The sequence below is a fragment of the Thecamonas trahens genome, assembly GCF_000142905.1.
Source record: "Thecamonas trahens ATCC 50062 unplaced genomic scaffold supercont1.9, whole genome shotgun sequence".
Classification (NCBI taxonomy): domain Eukaryota; order Apusomonadida; family Apusomonadidae; genus Thecamonas; species Thecamonas trahens.
This window is the reverse complement of record NW_013657671.1, coordinates 121784-135531: the sequence shown is the minus strand read 5'-3', so window position 1 is coordinate 135531 and position 13748 is coordinate 121784. Positions and strand designations below refer to the sequence as shown.

Below are 13748 nucleotides of genomic sequence, written 5' to 3'. Positions count from 1 at the left end.
TGCCCCAACGTGGCCAGTTTGGCAACACATGTGCTCAAGAAAGTGCTTTGCAGGTGGAGAATAACAGCTGAATGCGGCGAGTACGCCATTCACCCGACCAGAAGGCGACGGGCACCACAGCTCTCATTTTGAACCGGTACGACAAGCATGATGCGATGAAGAGTATAGCAAGCATGTAGGACCATGCTCAAGTTCCAACACATACACACGAGGCAGTTGTTGGCTCTGTTTCCTTGCCAGGTCGACTTGAGGTCGTAATGGCTGTTCCCCACACACACGCTCCCCCCCCCCCCCCCTCCGCCCCTCCGCTGCTCCTTCCCCCGAAGCGGCCGTTGGGTGGTAGTGGCCAATGAATGGTTGTTTGTTTTTTTTGGTGTTCGTTGGCCTCGCCTGCATTTCGGTTGAAAGCGGTGGCCCCTCCCCTCCCCCCCCCCCCCCCCGTTTACCACCGTCCTGCCTCTCCGGGTCGCGAGCCATGCAAGTCAAGTTGGCCACCCACAAAGTACAAGGGGATGGGAAGGGGGATGGGCGGTTATTTTTCTTGGCCCTGGTCGTCCATCGTGCTCCCACGGCCCCCTTTCACCCCCGCAAGTTCCCCAAATGCGAGAGGTCGCGGCGACTGCCTGGGTTGTGGCGAGAGCAGCGAGAACTTTGTTCGTAATTTTTGATGCTGTGATGGAGATGGAGCAGCAGGCAAGCGAGAGTGTGGCCTCTGTCCTGTGGGCTGTGTTTGGGGAAGACTCACGATTGTGAGGAGGGGTTGTGGCGCGACATGTACAGAAGAAGATGGCTGGTACCTCTGCTTCCGGGTGGAAGATCGCGGACACGACATGGATCCGCATGCAGCAGAAGTCGTTCACCAAGTGGGTGCAGCTGCACTTGAACAAGGTGGGCGCGACGCTCGAGGACCTGGAGAAGGACTTTGAGAACGGACTCCTGCTGATCACGCTCGCGGAGGTGCTTTCGGGCGACAAGGTCTCTGCCAAGCCGATCAAGAAGTGCAAGCTCCGGATCATGAAGATCCAGAACGTGTCGCTCGCGCTCGAGCTGCTCAACACGCGGTGTCGGCTGGACTCGATTTCTGCCGAGGACGTGGTGGACTGCAACCTGAAGCTCATTCTGGGTATGATCTGGACGATTATCCAGAAGTTCGACATTGCGGACATTTCCGAGGAGGAGCTCAACGCCAAGGACGCGCTCCTGCTTTGGTGCCAGAAGAAGACGAAAAAGTACGACAACGTGGACATTACCAATTTCCACCGGTCGTGGAAGAACGGGCTTGCGTTCTGCGCCATCATTCACGCGCACAAGCCGAACCTCATCCCGTACGAGACGCTCTCTGCCGGCAACGACGCGGAGAACCTCGAGCTTGCGTTCTCTGTTGCGGAGGAGCAGCTCGGCATTCCGCGGTTCCTCGACGTGGCGGACATGGTCGAGTCTGAGAAGCCAGACGAGCGGTCTGTGATGACGTATGTCTCGCAGTACTACAAGTACTTTGCGGCGGGCTCCAAGGGCGAGACTGCGGCGCGGCGGATCAACAAGCTCATCGAGCTGACGCGGGCCAACGACGCGCTGAAGGAGGACTACGCGGCGCGGGCTGCTGCGCTTGCGCAGTGGATCTCGGACAAGACGGACCACTTTAACGGGATGGAGTGCGATGGGACGGTCGAGGACGCGATTGCCAAGCTCGACGAGCTCGGCGAGTACAAGGCCAACGAGAAGCCGCCCAAGTCTGCGGAGAAGCTTGACCTCGAGGCGCTGATGCAGAGCCTTGCGCTCAAGCTCAAGCAGGCGAACCGGCCTGCATGGGTGCCCGAGGACGGCAACACGCCCGAGAAGCTGCAGGAGCTGTGGGACGCGCTCGAGGAGGCTGAGCGGCTCCGGCTGGCGGCGCTCCGTGCCGAGAAGGCGCGGCTGGAGAAGGTGGCCAACCTCGTGGGCCGGTTCAACCGCAAGGCGGCTGCACTCGAGAAGTGGAACGACGAGAAGGCCAACTACCTCAACCTGCGCGAGGACATTGACACGATGGCTGCGGCGCGTTCTGCGCTCAAGATCTACGATGCGTACGAGGGTGAAGCCAAGAAGGCCGTGCCGCGGCTGCAGGTTGTCAACGACCTCGGCGCGGAGATTGTGGCGCTCAACTACGCCGAGTCTGACGCGGTGCAGGCGCGGGTGGACGCGCTCAACGCGGCGGCGGAGGAGCAGAAGGGCCTTGCCAAGGCCAAGTCTGACTACCTGTGGGAGTGCGTGGAGCGCGAGGAGCTGAAGGACGCCAAGCGGAAGGAGTTTGCCGAGAAGGCCAAGGCATACATGAAGTTCTGCCACAGCTCGAAGATTGCGCTCTCGGACACGACGTTTGGCGGGAACGACCTCGAGTCAGTGCGTGGCTACGAGGCGACGCTCGACGCGTCTGACGCCGAGATTTCGGGCCAGTCGACGGAGCAGCTGGAGGCCATCCAGGCCGTGGCTGCCGAGCTTGCTGAGCTTGGTGTGACCGACAACAAGTACACGCCGCTGACTGTCGACGACACAGTGGCCGCCGGCGCGTCTGTGGACGCAGCGATCGAGGCGCGGCGCGAGGCGTATGCGGCCGAGCTCGAGCGCCAGGAGGCGATGGAAGCGAAGCGCATCGAGTTTGCCGAGGCCGCGCAGGCGTTTGTCGACTACCTCGGCGCGCAGCGGACCACGGTCGACGCGGCCGAGGGAGAGCCGGACGCGGTGGCCGAGGCCGTCAAGGCCGAGTACGCGGCGGGCGAGCCGGCCGAGGCCGAGCTGGCCAAGGTTGCGGCGATTGACGCCGAGGCGCGCGCGCTGCGGATCACCTCGAACCCGCACACGACGCTGACGCTTGCGCAGCTCCGCGGGAAGCTCGGACACCACAAGGTGTACGTTCGCAACTACCTGTACGAGCTCGAGGAGGAGGAGCGGCTCAAGAAGGACTACACCTCGCGTGCTGAGGAGCTCGTTGCCTGGATCGACGAGACAACGCCCAAGCTCGAGGTCGAGGTGGTGAGCGGTGGGAGCCTTGACGACGCGCGTGCTGGCGTGGCCGAGTTCAACGCGTACCGGACGGGCGAGAAGGGCGCCAAGGCCGGGCTCAAGACCGAGATCGAGGCCCTTGCCTCGCAGCTCGACACCATCCTCTCCGCGTCGGAGCACAACCGGCCGCCGTTTGCGCCGCCGGCCGAGTTCTCGCTCGAGACGATCGGCTCCAAGTGGGCGGCGCTGGTGGCGGCCGAGGAGGCGCGCGGCACGGCCCTCATGGCCGAGCTTGACCGGCAGGAGCAGATTGCCTCGCTCGTCCGCCAGTTTGATGGCGACGCAACCGAGGTCCTCGGCTGGATCGACCGCAAGGAGGAGTACCTCGGCGCCGAGGCCGCCACCGGCTCGGTGACGGCTGCCCAGGTTCAGCTTGTGGTGCTTGACGCCTTTAACAAGGACTACGAGAAGAAGGCTGCCGCCAAGGACAAGCTCCTCGACGTGGCGGCCAAGCTCGCCGAGCTCGAGTACGCCGAGGTCGAAGCTGTCAACGACAAGGCACAGGAGGCGTCGGAGCGGTTCGAGGCGCTCGCGGGCATGGCTGCCGAGAAGCAGGAGACGCTGCAGGCTGCGCTCGAGTCGGAGCAGGCCAAGGAGGCTGCCCGTGTGGCGTTTGCCAAGGGCGCGTCCGACTACATCCGCTGGGTCCGCGACATGCTCGACACGGTGACGACCCACGAGTTTGGCTCGAACCTCGAGGAGGTCGAGGCGTACGCCGCGGCGCTCGATGCCGACGACGAGCAGGTCTCAGGCTCGAACGACTCGAAGCGTGACGAGGTGCTCGCGGCGGCGGCCAAGCTCGAGGAGCTCGGGACGACCGCGACGACCAACGTGACGGTCGACGACATCGCCAACGAGCACGCCTCGCTGGTGGAGGCCATTGCGGCGCGGCGGACGGCACTCGAGGCCGAGCTCGAGCGGCAGAACCAGATCGAGGCCAAGTGCGTCGAGTTTGGCGAGGCTGCGCAGGCCTTTGTCGAGTGGGCCGACGCCCAGACCAAGGCCGTCGACGAGGTCGACGATGAGGACATCGACGCGCGCATCGCAGCGACCGAGGCCCTCTACGCCGACGGCGCCCCGCTCGCCGAGGCCTTTGCCCCGGTCGAGGCCCTCGACGCCGAGGTCTCGGCGCTGGGTGTGACCGGCAACAAGCACACCGAGTACTCGATGTCGCAGCTGGAGAAGAAGAAGGCGCTCTACACCACCATTGTCAACTCGTCCATCGAGAACCTTAAGGACGAGAAGGCGCTGGCGGAGCGCGCGGCGGCCCAGGCTGCCGAGTCGGCCGAGAAGGAGCGGCTCGAGACGCTGCGCATCGACTACGTGTCGGCGGCCCAGGCCGTCAACGTGTGGCTCGACAACCTCGAGGAGGCCGTGTCGGAGGAGCTCTCGGAGCTCGAGACCATCGAGGCCGTGGCCGAGCAGCAGACCGAGTTTGACGCCGCCGTGGCCGACCGCGAGGCGCAGGAGGCGGCGTACGCCAAGTGCCAGGAGCTCGCGGCCCAGCTGACTGAGGCCGGGCAGGACGACTTTGGCGGCTTCCCGGTCGCCGAGGTCCAGGCCAAGTGGGAGGCTGCGACCGGCAAGATCGACGAGCGCGCCGAGGCGCTCGCGGCCGCCAAGTCGAAGCAGGAGGGCGACCAGAAGCTCCGCGACGCCTTTGACGCCGCAGCCACCGAGCTCGACGGCTGGCAGTCGGCCAAGATGGCCGAGCTCAACCAGCCGCCCGAGGGTGAGCTGGAGGCCCAGCTGACTGCTGCCAAGGCCATTCTTGACGAGTGCCAGAACGCCGGCCGCGAGAAGCTCGTTGCCGCCGAGAACGCCGCCGAGGCCCTCCTCACCGCCGGCATCCGCACCCTCTCCAACTACAACATTGACGGCCTCCGCGTCGAGTACGACCAGGTTGTCGCCGTCGCCGCCGGCAAGGTCCAGGACATCTCGTCGTCGATCGCTGCCGCCGCCTCGTCGGAGATCTCGCCCGAGCAGATCGACGAGTTCACCCAGGTCTTCTCGCACTTTGACAAGTCGTCCAAGGGCGCTCTCACCAAGCTCGAGTTCAAGGGCGCCCTCCAGGCGCTCGGCGATGAGATGGACGATGACGAGCTCGAGGCCTGCATGTCCAAGACCGACGCAAACGGCAACAAGCTCATCGAGCTCGATGAGTTCCTTGCCTTTGTCTCCTCGCGAACCGTCGACCACGACTCGCTCGAGGAGATCGAGGCTGCCTTCTCGCAGCTCACCAACGGCGCCGACGTCATTACCGAGGCCCAGATGCTCGAGGCGCTCCCGGCCGAGGAGGTCGAGTTCCTCAAGACCGTCATGCCCGAGGTCGATGGTGGCTACGACTACAAGACTTGGGCGTCCGAGGCGTTCTCGCGTTAAACTCACTTTTTCTATGCGCACACGTGGTCCACGCAGAGCCTTGCGCGAGCCTCTCCACAGAATCACTCGGGTGACGACAAGGTCTGCGAGAAGCGGCGATCAGGAAGATCCGATAGCGGTGACATAGTCAACATGAGCGCGATATTCTGCTGCAGCACAGGAGCGTAAATCGCGAACATGGCCTAGACAGGCACATCACTAGGTAGCTGCTGGGATTTTGTGATGATAGCTGTGGTTTGATCTGTGATACATGGCATGGATCGTAGTGGAGGCAAGTTTCCGTGTGGGTGGGTGGGAGGTCACCCGGTCGGCAGCCGCAGCCAGGAACCGGAGGGAGGGGCGAGGGGGGGGGGAGGGGGAGTAGTGAGTGGGGCTGGGCACTTCACCCCCACCCCCTACTCGCCTCTTCATGCACCTGCCCCTGAGCTCAACCATTATAGCCACCATCTGCTTGCTCGCAGTGGCAGTGGCTCTCTGCGCAGCTGAGCCGGCGGTGGCTGAGGCCGGGCGAGCAGCCGACGCCAGCATGGTGGTTGATAGTGTGGAAGGAGGCGAATCGGACGATGGTGTGGCAAGTGGTGGCGTGGAAGCTGGGAATGCCGCGGTCAAGAGCGGAAGCGGAAGCGGGAGCGGGAACGGGCAGATTGTGCATATGAGCGATGCGGATGCTGGCGAGCTGTTGTCGGACAAGTCGCTGACGCTGGTCGAGTTCTACGCCCCATGGTGCCACTACTGCAAAGAGCTCGAGCCTGTGCTGGTGGCACTAGCCAAGCAGGACGCGCCCGAGCTGCGAGTGGCCAAGATCGACTGTACCCGATCGGCCACCACCTGCCGCGCCTTTGGCGTCCGTGGCTATCCGACTCTCTTCCTCGTCCGTGGCCCTCGCATTATCCCCTACGGCGGCGCGCGCTCGCTTTCTGCCCTCCACGCCTGGTCGCAGGGCGCAGACTTTGCTGCCGCCATGCCTAATCCGGTCTTTCGGCTGGGAGCAAAGCCCCAGACTGGCGGCAAGGCCGGCGAGCCTGTGGGCGACGGACGCGTTGATGCCCGACTGGCAAAAGTTGCCGCCGCCGATGCCTCGCTTGCATGCACTATACTAACCAAGCTCGCGTTTTTTGCTGTCGGCCTTGTCTCGGGCCTTGTTCTTGCGCTGGCGGGCGTGTTCTGGGCGCGGCTGCGCGGCGACAGCATGTCGCAGGAGGGCAAGATGGTTTAGAGCGTGCGCGGCTGGCCGGTCCTTGCTCGCAGCGAGCGGAAGTGCTGGTCGTGGCGTTGACCGCGGCGCGCAAGGCCGACAAGTTCTGCGGCGGCGTTGCGGACCCGGCGTGCGCTGCCGAGGATGGCGAGAACGACGATGCGGGTCGGTGCGGCGGCTGGCGACGGCGGCGAGACGACGGCGTCGCGTTCGGGGGTGAGGACCACCACGCCGTGGCTCCGCTGCAGCGGGCGAATGACCCGGCCGCTGCGGCCGACAACCGTCTTGAGCTGGGCCAGCGGAATGGCAAGCCACTGCTCGGTGGCCACCATGCCGGGCTCGACCTCACCGAGGCGTGGAAAGAGCTGCGGCGGCTCGGGCTTGCTGCGCGGCAGCAGCAAGCGGTCTAGCGGGCCGGCAAGACTCCGGTTGACAGACTGGACCCGGAGCCAGGCCTCCTGCAGCTGGCGGGTAAGCGGGTCGTCGTCGGCGGTGGCGCCGAGCTCGGGCGCCGCACTTTCTGGCACCGCCGCGGTCTTGTGCGCCCAGGTCTCGAGCAGTGCCCGGACGGTGGCGCACCGCGTTGCGCGTGCGAGCATGCTTGGGCGCGCGCGGTCGTACCCACGCTGCATCGAGAGCATATGGCCGATGACGCTGCAGCCGTTGGGGGTGAGACCAGCGCGCTGCGCCACAACCCCCTCGAGCACCGCAACGGTGGCGGCGGCAAGCTCGAGCTCGGCGGCGGCAGGCCTTGGCCGCGGGCGGCGGCGGCTGCCACCGCCCGCGGCCAAGGCATGGAGGACCGAGCCACGAATTGGATGGACAACGTGCAGTCGGCCTGCCCGCCCGACGCTGATGGCCAGCCGCAGGCCGCGCCACAGGCCGCGGCTCGCCGCCATCTCAGCCACGCCATCGAGCTCAGGACCCGGGTGCGGCGCGAGTGCAAGCAGCATCCTCCCAGCAGTTACCCATGCATCGGTGCAGGTGTCCGCCTCCTGCTCCGTCTCGAGCGCTGCCAGCGCGAGCAGCAACTCTTCGCGGGCGCTGGCGGGCGGTGAGGCGCGCAGTGTGGCGTGCGAGAGCGCGGCGATGCGCAGCTGCTGGACCGAGCCGACAAATCCGGACCGCAAGCCTTTGCTCAGCACCACCCATCCGTGGTTTTTGCCTTTGTGGCCGTCGGCCGCCTCTGCTTTGAGCGCAATGGCCTCAGCCGCCAAAAGCACAAACCGTCGCGCCGCCGTCACGGTGGCGGTACCCGGTGCTGCCAATCCCGCCCGCTCGCCCCCGCCAGCAAGCCCAGCAAGCGGCGGGACGTTGGACTCGCCGGCAAGCAGGGCGGCGAAAAAGACCCGTGCAAACATGCCGAGGGTGCTGGATGGCGCCGTCTCGGCCGCCCATCCGAGGCGCGGCAGGTCGACGATGGCGTGGGTGACCGCGTCGACGGCGCCCGTGTCAATGGCGCTGATGACCGTGGCGGCGTCGTCGGCTGGGTAGGTGGGTGCCGCCTGTGCGGGCGCAAGCTCTGCGATGACGTTGTGCCACTCAACGCCCAAGGCTGCGGCGTAGTCTGTCTCGGCCACGCCCCGGATGTCCGCTGTGGAAGTCATCATCGCGGAGGGGTGGTGGCTGGTGGTGTGATCACTTGCCGAATTCCGGAAAAGGCCGTAAACCCGACGCTCCGCCGGCGACGAGGGCGAGGACTGGCCAGCAAAGGGAGGGGAGAGGGAGATTCCGAGTAAGGGGGCATGGGCGGCGGCGTAGAGCGTGGATGACTGGTAGCTGGAACGCCAGGGGTGGTCATCTGGCCGTGTTCGGGGCGTAGCCACCTGTCCTGTATTCCGGGAACCGGCGAGGTGGAGAAAAGGGCGGTGGTGATCTCCATCGCGATCGCGACGGACGGCGAGCTATCTCCAGCCCGACGAGCTATCCCAGCCCGACAATCCGAGGCAGTACACTTGTCGGTAGCTTCGACTGGCTGAGAATACGGATATAGGGCAGTATGGGCAACGCTCAAGGACACACACCCGTCTCTCGGAGACATGGGTGGGAAAAGCTGTCTGCAGATGAGGCCAAGGACACGGCACGGAGCCACGGACGGCGGTCGAGCAGGGACAAGGGCGAGGGCAAGGCGAGCAAGGCGAGCAAGGCGGGCAAGGCGGGCAAGGCGAGCAAGGCGAGCAAGGCGAGCAAGGCGAGCGGTCGCAGTCAAGCTCGGGATCAGACTCGGGGTCCGACTCGAGGTCGGACTCGGGGTCAGACTCGGGGTCAGACTCGGACTACGAGTCCGGCACCGATTACGAGTCCGGCTACGAGGACTCGGGCCTGTCGTTTGGGTCCGGATCGGGCTCTAGGAGCGAGGCAAGCAGCCGAGAGGAGCCCGAGCTGAGCGAGGGCGAGCTGCGGGGAATGCGGGCAGTGTTCGATGCCGCAGATCGCAATGGAAACGGAATCCTGGAGGGCGCCGAGGTCCGTGCGCTGCTGACGGCAATGGGCGGAGCGTCATCTGCGGCAGACGCACAGGCGTTGCTGGAGACGGTGGGCAAGAGCAAGGACGATGCCATTTCATTTGACGACTTTGTGGCGATGCACCATGCGGCGCAGCGGATGCAGCTCCGCGAGCTCCGCGATGCATACGCGGTGTTTGACGCCGACGGCGACGGCAGCGTGTCTGTGGAGGAGCTCGAGGCGGTGCTCAACAAGATTGGGCTCGAGGTGGAGGACAAGGCGGCGATGCTTGCGGTGGCAGATGTCAATCACGACGGCGGCATCACTTTTCCCGAGTTTTGCACCATCATGGGCTACACCGGACCCATGTACGAACTCTCGGACGAGGAGGCCTCTGACAGCGGCGCCTCGACGCACAACCTGTTTCTCTTGCTCAAGCAGCGGGTGGACGGCCACTCGAGCAGCGAGTCGGATTCGGACTCGGACTCGGACTCGGACTCGAGCGAGTCCGAGTCCGAGACTTGCACGGACTCGTCGGGCGGGTCGAGCAGCAGATCCGCGGGCAGCAGCTACTCGTACAGCAGCCGGTCGTCGGTGCCTGACGGGTGCATCCGCGTCACGGTCGACGCGTTTTATCTCGACGAGTACTACGAGGTGACGGTCAAGGCGAACGCAACGATGAAGGCGTTCAGCACGGCGGTGGCCGAGATGGCCAAGCACCCATCAGGCTCGCTCCTCCGCTTCTACTACGACGGCTTCCACGTTCCGCGCTCGTCGAAGCGTCTCAGTAGCATCGGAATCGACGGCAGCCGCCCGGTTTTTGTCCTCTTCCTCCACGACCACAACCGGCTGATGCACGGCAAAGCATTTGACGCCGACGGGCGGCCGCGGCTCCGCAACATCTACACCCACTTTCTGCGGGAGGGCAAGCTCCGCAAGGCCGACGCGCTGACGATTGTGCGGCAGGCACGGGCGATTCTCAAGTCGGAGCCAAACTTGCTGGTGCTCAAAGAGCCGGTGGCCATCATGGGCGACATCCACGGGCAGTACTTTGACCTGCAGGAGATGTTCAAGATCTCGGGCTTTCCTGGCACTTCAAAGCGGCAGCACCTATACCTCGGCGACTATGTTGACCGCGGGTACTTTTCGGCCGAGGTGGCGCTTCTGCTGCTGGCGGCCAAGGTCCGGTACCCATCGCGGGTCTGGCTCCTCCGCGGTAACCACGAGTCGCGCAAGACGACACGCAAGTACGGATCGATGGCGGAAATCACGAGCAAGTACCAGAAGAAGCTCTACCACGAGCTGATGAAGACGTTTGACGCGCTGCCGCTGGCAGCGCTGGTGAGGACTGGCGGACACTCGCTGCTGGCAGTCCATGGCGGCATCTCCCCGCAGGTGGTCAAGCTCCGGCACATCGAAGGCATCTCGCGGTTCCGCGAGCCGCCTAAAAGCGGGCCGCTCAAGGACACGCTCTGGGCCGACCCGTACCGCGACCTTGCGGCGTCGGACGACGACCAGGCCGAGTCGTGGGACCTCACCGCGCTTTCGTCGGCGCGGCGCAAGGCGCCAGGCGGGTATCGGCAGTCGTACTTCCACTCGTCGTCGCGCGGCAAGAACGTGCACGACTTTGGCAAGCCGGCTGTCGACGCCTTTCTGCGCATCAACTCGGTGACCGGCATTGTCCGCGCCCACCAGCAGAAGAAACACGGGTTCGAGGCCTCGGCGGCTGGGCCCGACTTTGACTTTCCGGCAGTGACAACGGTCTTCTCGGCGCCCAACTACACCGACACCTCGCTCAACGACGGCGCAGTTGTGCTCGCGGCTCGCGGCAAGATCCGCATCAAGCGGTTCAAGTGGCGCCTTCACCCGCACTACAACCATTTTCTGCCCAAGCTCACGCCTGCGGAGCGGCGGGCGGGGTACACCAAGAACGGGCCGAATGGCTCGCGCGACCTCGACCGCGAGGACTTTGTCCAGTTCCTCAACTGGATCAATCCGTCGGCACTCCGCAAGCTCACCATCCTGGTGCTGGAAAAGGAGTTCCGCGAGGCCTTTCTCACCGACCAGGTCGACCGAACCTCGGGCCGGTCGCGGGTCAAGCAGGCCTGGCTCCGGCTCCGTGCCTCGCTCGTCGACATCATGCGACTCTCTTCGTCGGCGGCTGTCCAGGCGCGGATCAAGTCCAAGACCCGTGCTATTGTCCAGTGGTACGACGGCATCAACATCTTCAAGCAGGCTGTCGAGGACGAACAAGACTTTGAGCAGGACTTTGACGACGATGCCGAGGCCGACGACGTCGACGCGGGTGTCGTGTCGTCGTCATCTGACGACGTCGACGTCTCGTCGCTCATGCGGCTGCTCGACGACGATCTCGAAGATGGCAAGGACGTCAATCATGTGTCCGACAACGGCTCAGACTCGGACGACGACGAGCTGTTGAGCAACGCGTTCCTGCGGGCACTGCGGCGAACGCGCGGCGCCGACGGCGGTGGCAAGGGGAAGCGGGGCAAAAGCAAGAGCAAGAGCAAGAGCAAAAGCAAGCGCAAGCGCAAGTCGCAGCACGGATAAACGACCAACAGGCTGGGCATCGGTTTCATTGGTGTATGGGCTGCACGCTGCCGTTGTCGGGCAGTGGCTGCTGGCGCCGGCTGCCGAGCATAGATAGGCCTCTATCGCTTGCCGAGGACCAGCTCGCGGAGTCGGGAGACTTTGGCGGAATACTTTGCGGCGCGCTCGGCGCGGATGCGGACGCCGCGACGCCGGAGCTCCTCGTCGTACTTGTCGAGCGAGTCTTTGTGCGAGGGCGAGCGGAACATGGAGATGACCCGCTTCTCGAGGTTGGCGTCGAGGAAGAGGTAGGGGAGGGCATGGAAGACGGAGCGGACGGCGCGCATGTCTGCGCCCGAGAGGTGGTTGTGCGAGAGGTTGAGCGAAACAAGCGAGGGCAGGGCGCCGGAGAGTGCCTTGATGGGCAAGTTCTTGATGGAGTTGTCATGGAGGTTGAGCTGGGTGAGGGCCGGCAGGGCCAGCAGCGGCGGAGAGAGCTCGGTGATCGAGTTGCCTGAGGCGTTGAGAACCTTGAGCTGCGAGAGCTCGCCGAGGGCATCGGGCAGGGTGCGGAGCTTGTTGCGCGAGACGTCGAGCTCCTCGAGCAGGGCCAGCTGGCCAAGCTCTTCAGGCAGCTCGTAGAGGTCATTGTCAAAGACGTAGAGGGCGCGCAGCAGCGAGAGGCTGCCGATGCCGCGGGTGAGAAAGGTGAGGCGGTTGTCATGAATGTAGAGGTAGGCAGCGTTGACGAGACCATCAACCTTGCCGGTTACCGATGTGATGTAGTTGTTGTGGATCCAGACGGTGTGAAGCCGCGGAAGGTCGCCGAGGTCTGGCAGCGAGCGGATGAGGTTGTTGTTGAGGAACAGCTGCTCCAAGCGGCGGAGGCGGCCCATGTGAAACGGGAGGTCGGCGAGCTGGTTGTGGTCGACGCGGAGGAGCCAGAGCATCTCGAGGAGGCAGAGCGAGTCTGGCAGCGACTCGAGGCGGTTGACGTGGAGGAAAAGCTTGCGGAGGCTCGAGAGCCTACCAAGCGCGTCTGGGAGATGGATCAGGAGGTTGTGGTCGAGGCGGAGGACGTCGAGCTCTGCAAGCGACCCGATCTCGGGTGAGATCTCGCGAATGTGGTTGTGGGCGACGTTGAGGACGACGAGCGAGGCGCACGAGCCGAGCGCTGGGGGAAGTGCCTGGATCATGTTGCGCGAGGCAATGAGGGTGTGGAGCGAGAGAAGCCGCTCGATGGCTCCCGAGAGCGTGACCAGCTGGTTGCGCGAGACGTCGAGATGGCGCAGCGAGGTCAAGTTGCCCAGCTCGGCCGGCAGCTCGTACAACGAGTTGCCGGAGAGACGGAGGTCGGTGAGCCGGATGAGCGAAGCTATGCTCGAGTCGATGGCCTTGAGCTCGTTGGCCGATGCGTCGAGCGCCGTGAGATTGAGGCAACCGCCGAGTGGGACGAGCGTCGTCAGCGCGTTGTCCTGCAGGACAACCGACCTGAGATTGGCCAGCTTGGTGAAGCCGTCCGGCAAAGCGGTGAGCATGTTTGAGGTCAGATCGAGCTTGGTGAGGGTGACCACGTCGAGCAGCTGCGGAGGGAGGGCGGCGAGGTGTCGATGAGCGACGAGGGTGATCTCCGCTGGATGGAACTCTGAAGCAGCGGCGTTGAGGTACTCGATGAGAAACGGCTGGAACGGCTCCTGAACAAGGATTTCGGGCTGGACCTCAGCGTGCGGGACCCAATACGGGACGTAAGCCGCGCCCGGCCGATGTCCACCAAAGCCGGCCAGCACTTCGGCCGTCTCGCCGAACCTGCGGACCTTACGGAGCTTGCCGTAGCTCGCCACCGCCTTTTCCTTGGCTGCCAGCAGCGCCTTGCGCTCTTCCGCCGACAGCATGGCACCACTCCCGGCTCCGCCCTCGCCTGCGCCTCCCGAGCTCATGCCCGCGCCATTCCCGCCCGCGCCTCCGATACCACCTGGTGCCCGCCGCCCGCGCGGGCTCGGCACCGCCAGGTGTGCGCCCCTGCCCGTCCCGCTGCGGCCTGCAGCCTCGATGGCCTCTTGCAGGCGGGTGGACATATGTGTGTGTGTGTGTGTGTGTGTGTGTGTGTGTGTGTGTGTGTGTGTGTGTGTGTGCGGTGGGT

General features: G+C 64.9%; 5 protein-coding genes across 5 annotated transcripts; 3 read left to right on the top strand and 2 right to left on the bottom strand.

The window, feature by feature from the left end:
- The first annotated feature begins 108 nt into the window (after positions 1–108).
- Positions 109–5438, top strand: AMSG_02268 (alpha-actinin A). The gene is made up of 2 exons (XM_013905363.1): positions 109–136; positions 781–5438. The coding sequence occupies exon 2, from the start codon at positions 787–789 to the stop codon at positions 5419–5421; it is 4635 nt and encodes a 1544-aa protein (XP_013760817.1). The 5' UTR covers positions 109–136; positions 781–786; the 3' UTR covers positions 5422–5438.
- Positions 5439–6073: 635 nt separating this feature from the next.
- AMSG_02267 (thioredoxin domain-containing protein) lies at positions 6074–6521 on the top strand (the record flags this gene model as incomplete). The annotated part of the gene is made up of 2 exons (XM_013905362.1): positions 6074–6394; positions 6483–6521. The coding sequence occupies 2 exons, from the start codon at positions 6074–6076 to the stop codon at positions 6519–6521; spliced, it is 360 nt and encodes a 119-aa protein (XP_013760816.1).
- A 112-nt stretch (positions 6522–6633) lies between these two features.
- Positions 6634–8223, bottom strand: AMSG_02266 (uncharacterized protein; the record flags this gene model as incomplete). Its single annotated transcript, XM_013905361.1, has 1 exon — positions 6634–8223. One exon carries the CDS (start codon positions 8221–8223, stop codon positions 6634–6636), a length of 1590 nt encoding a protein of 529 aa, XP_013760815.1.
- A 358-nt stretch (positions 8224–8581) lies between these two features.
- AMSG_02265 (serine/threonine protein phosphatase) lies at positions 8582–11645 on the top strand. Its single transcript, XM_013905360.1, has 2 exons — positions 8582–8771; positions 8813–11645. The coding sequence occupies exons 1-2, from the start codon at positions 8616–8618 to the stop codon at positions 11627–11629; spliced, it is 2973 nt and encodes a 990-aa protein (XP_013760814.1). The 5' UTR covers positions 8582–8615; the 3' UTR covers positions 11630–11645.
- Positions 11646–11730: 85 nt separating this feature from the next.
- Positions 11731–13563, bottom strand: AMSG_02264 (leucine-rich repeat protein; the record flags this gene model as incomplete). The annotated part of the gene is made up of 1 exon (XM_013905359.1): positions 11731–13563. The coding sequence occupies exon 1, from the start codon at positions 13543–13545 to the stop codon at positions 11731–11733; it is 1815 nt and encodes a 604-aa protein (XP_013760813.1). The 5' UTR covers positions 13546–13563.
- Between the last annotated feature and the right edge of the window lie 185 nt (positions 13564–13748).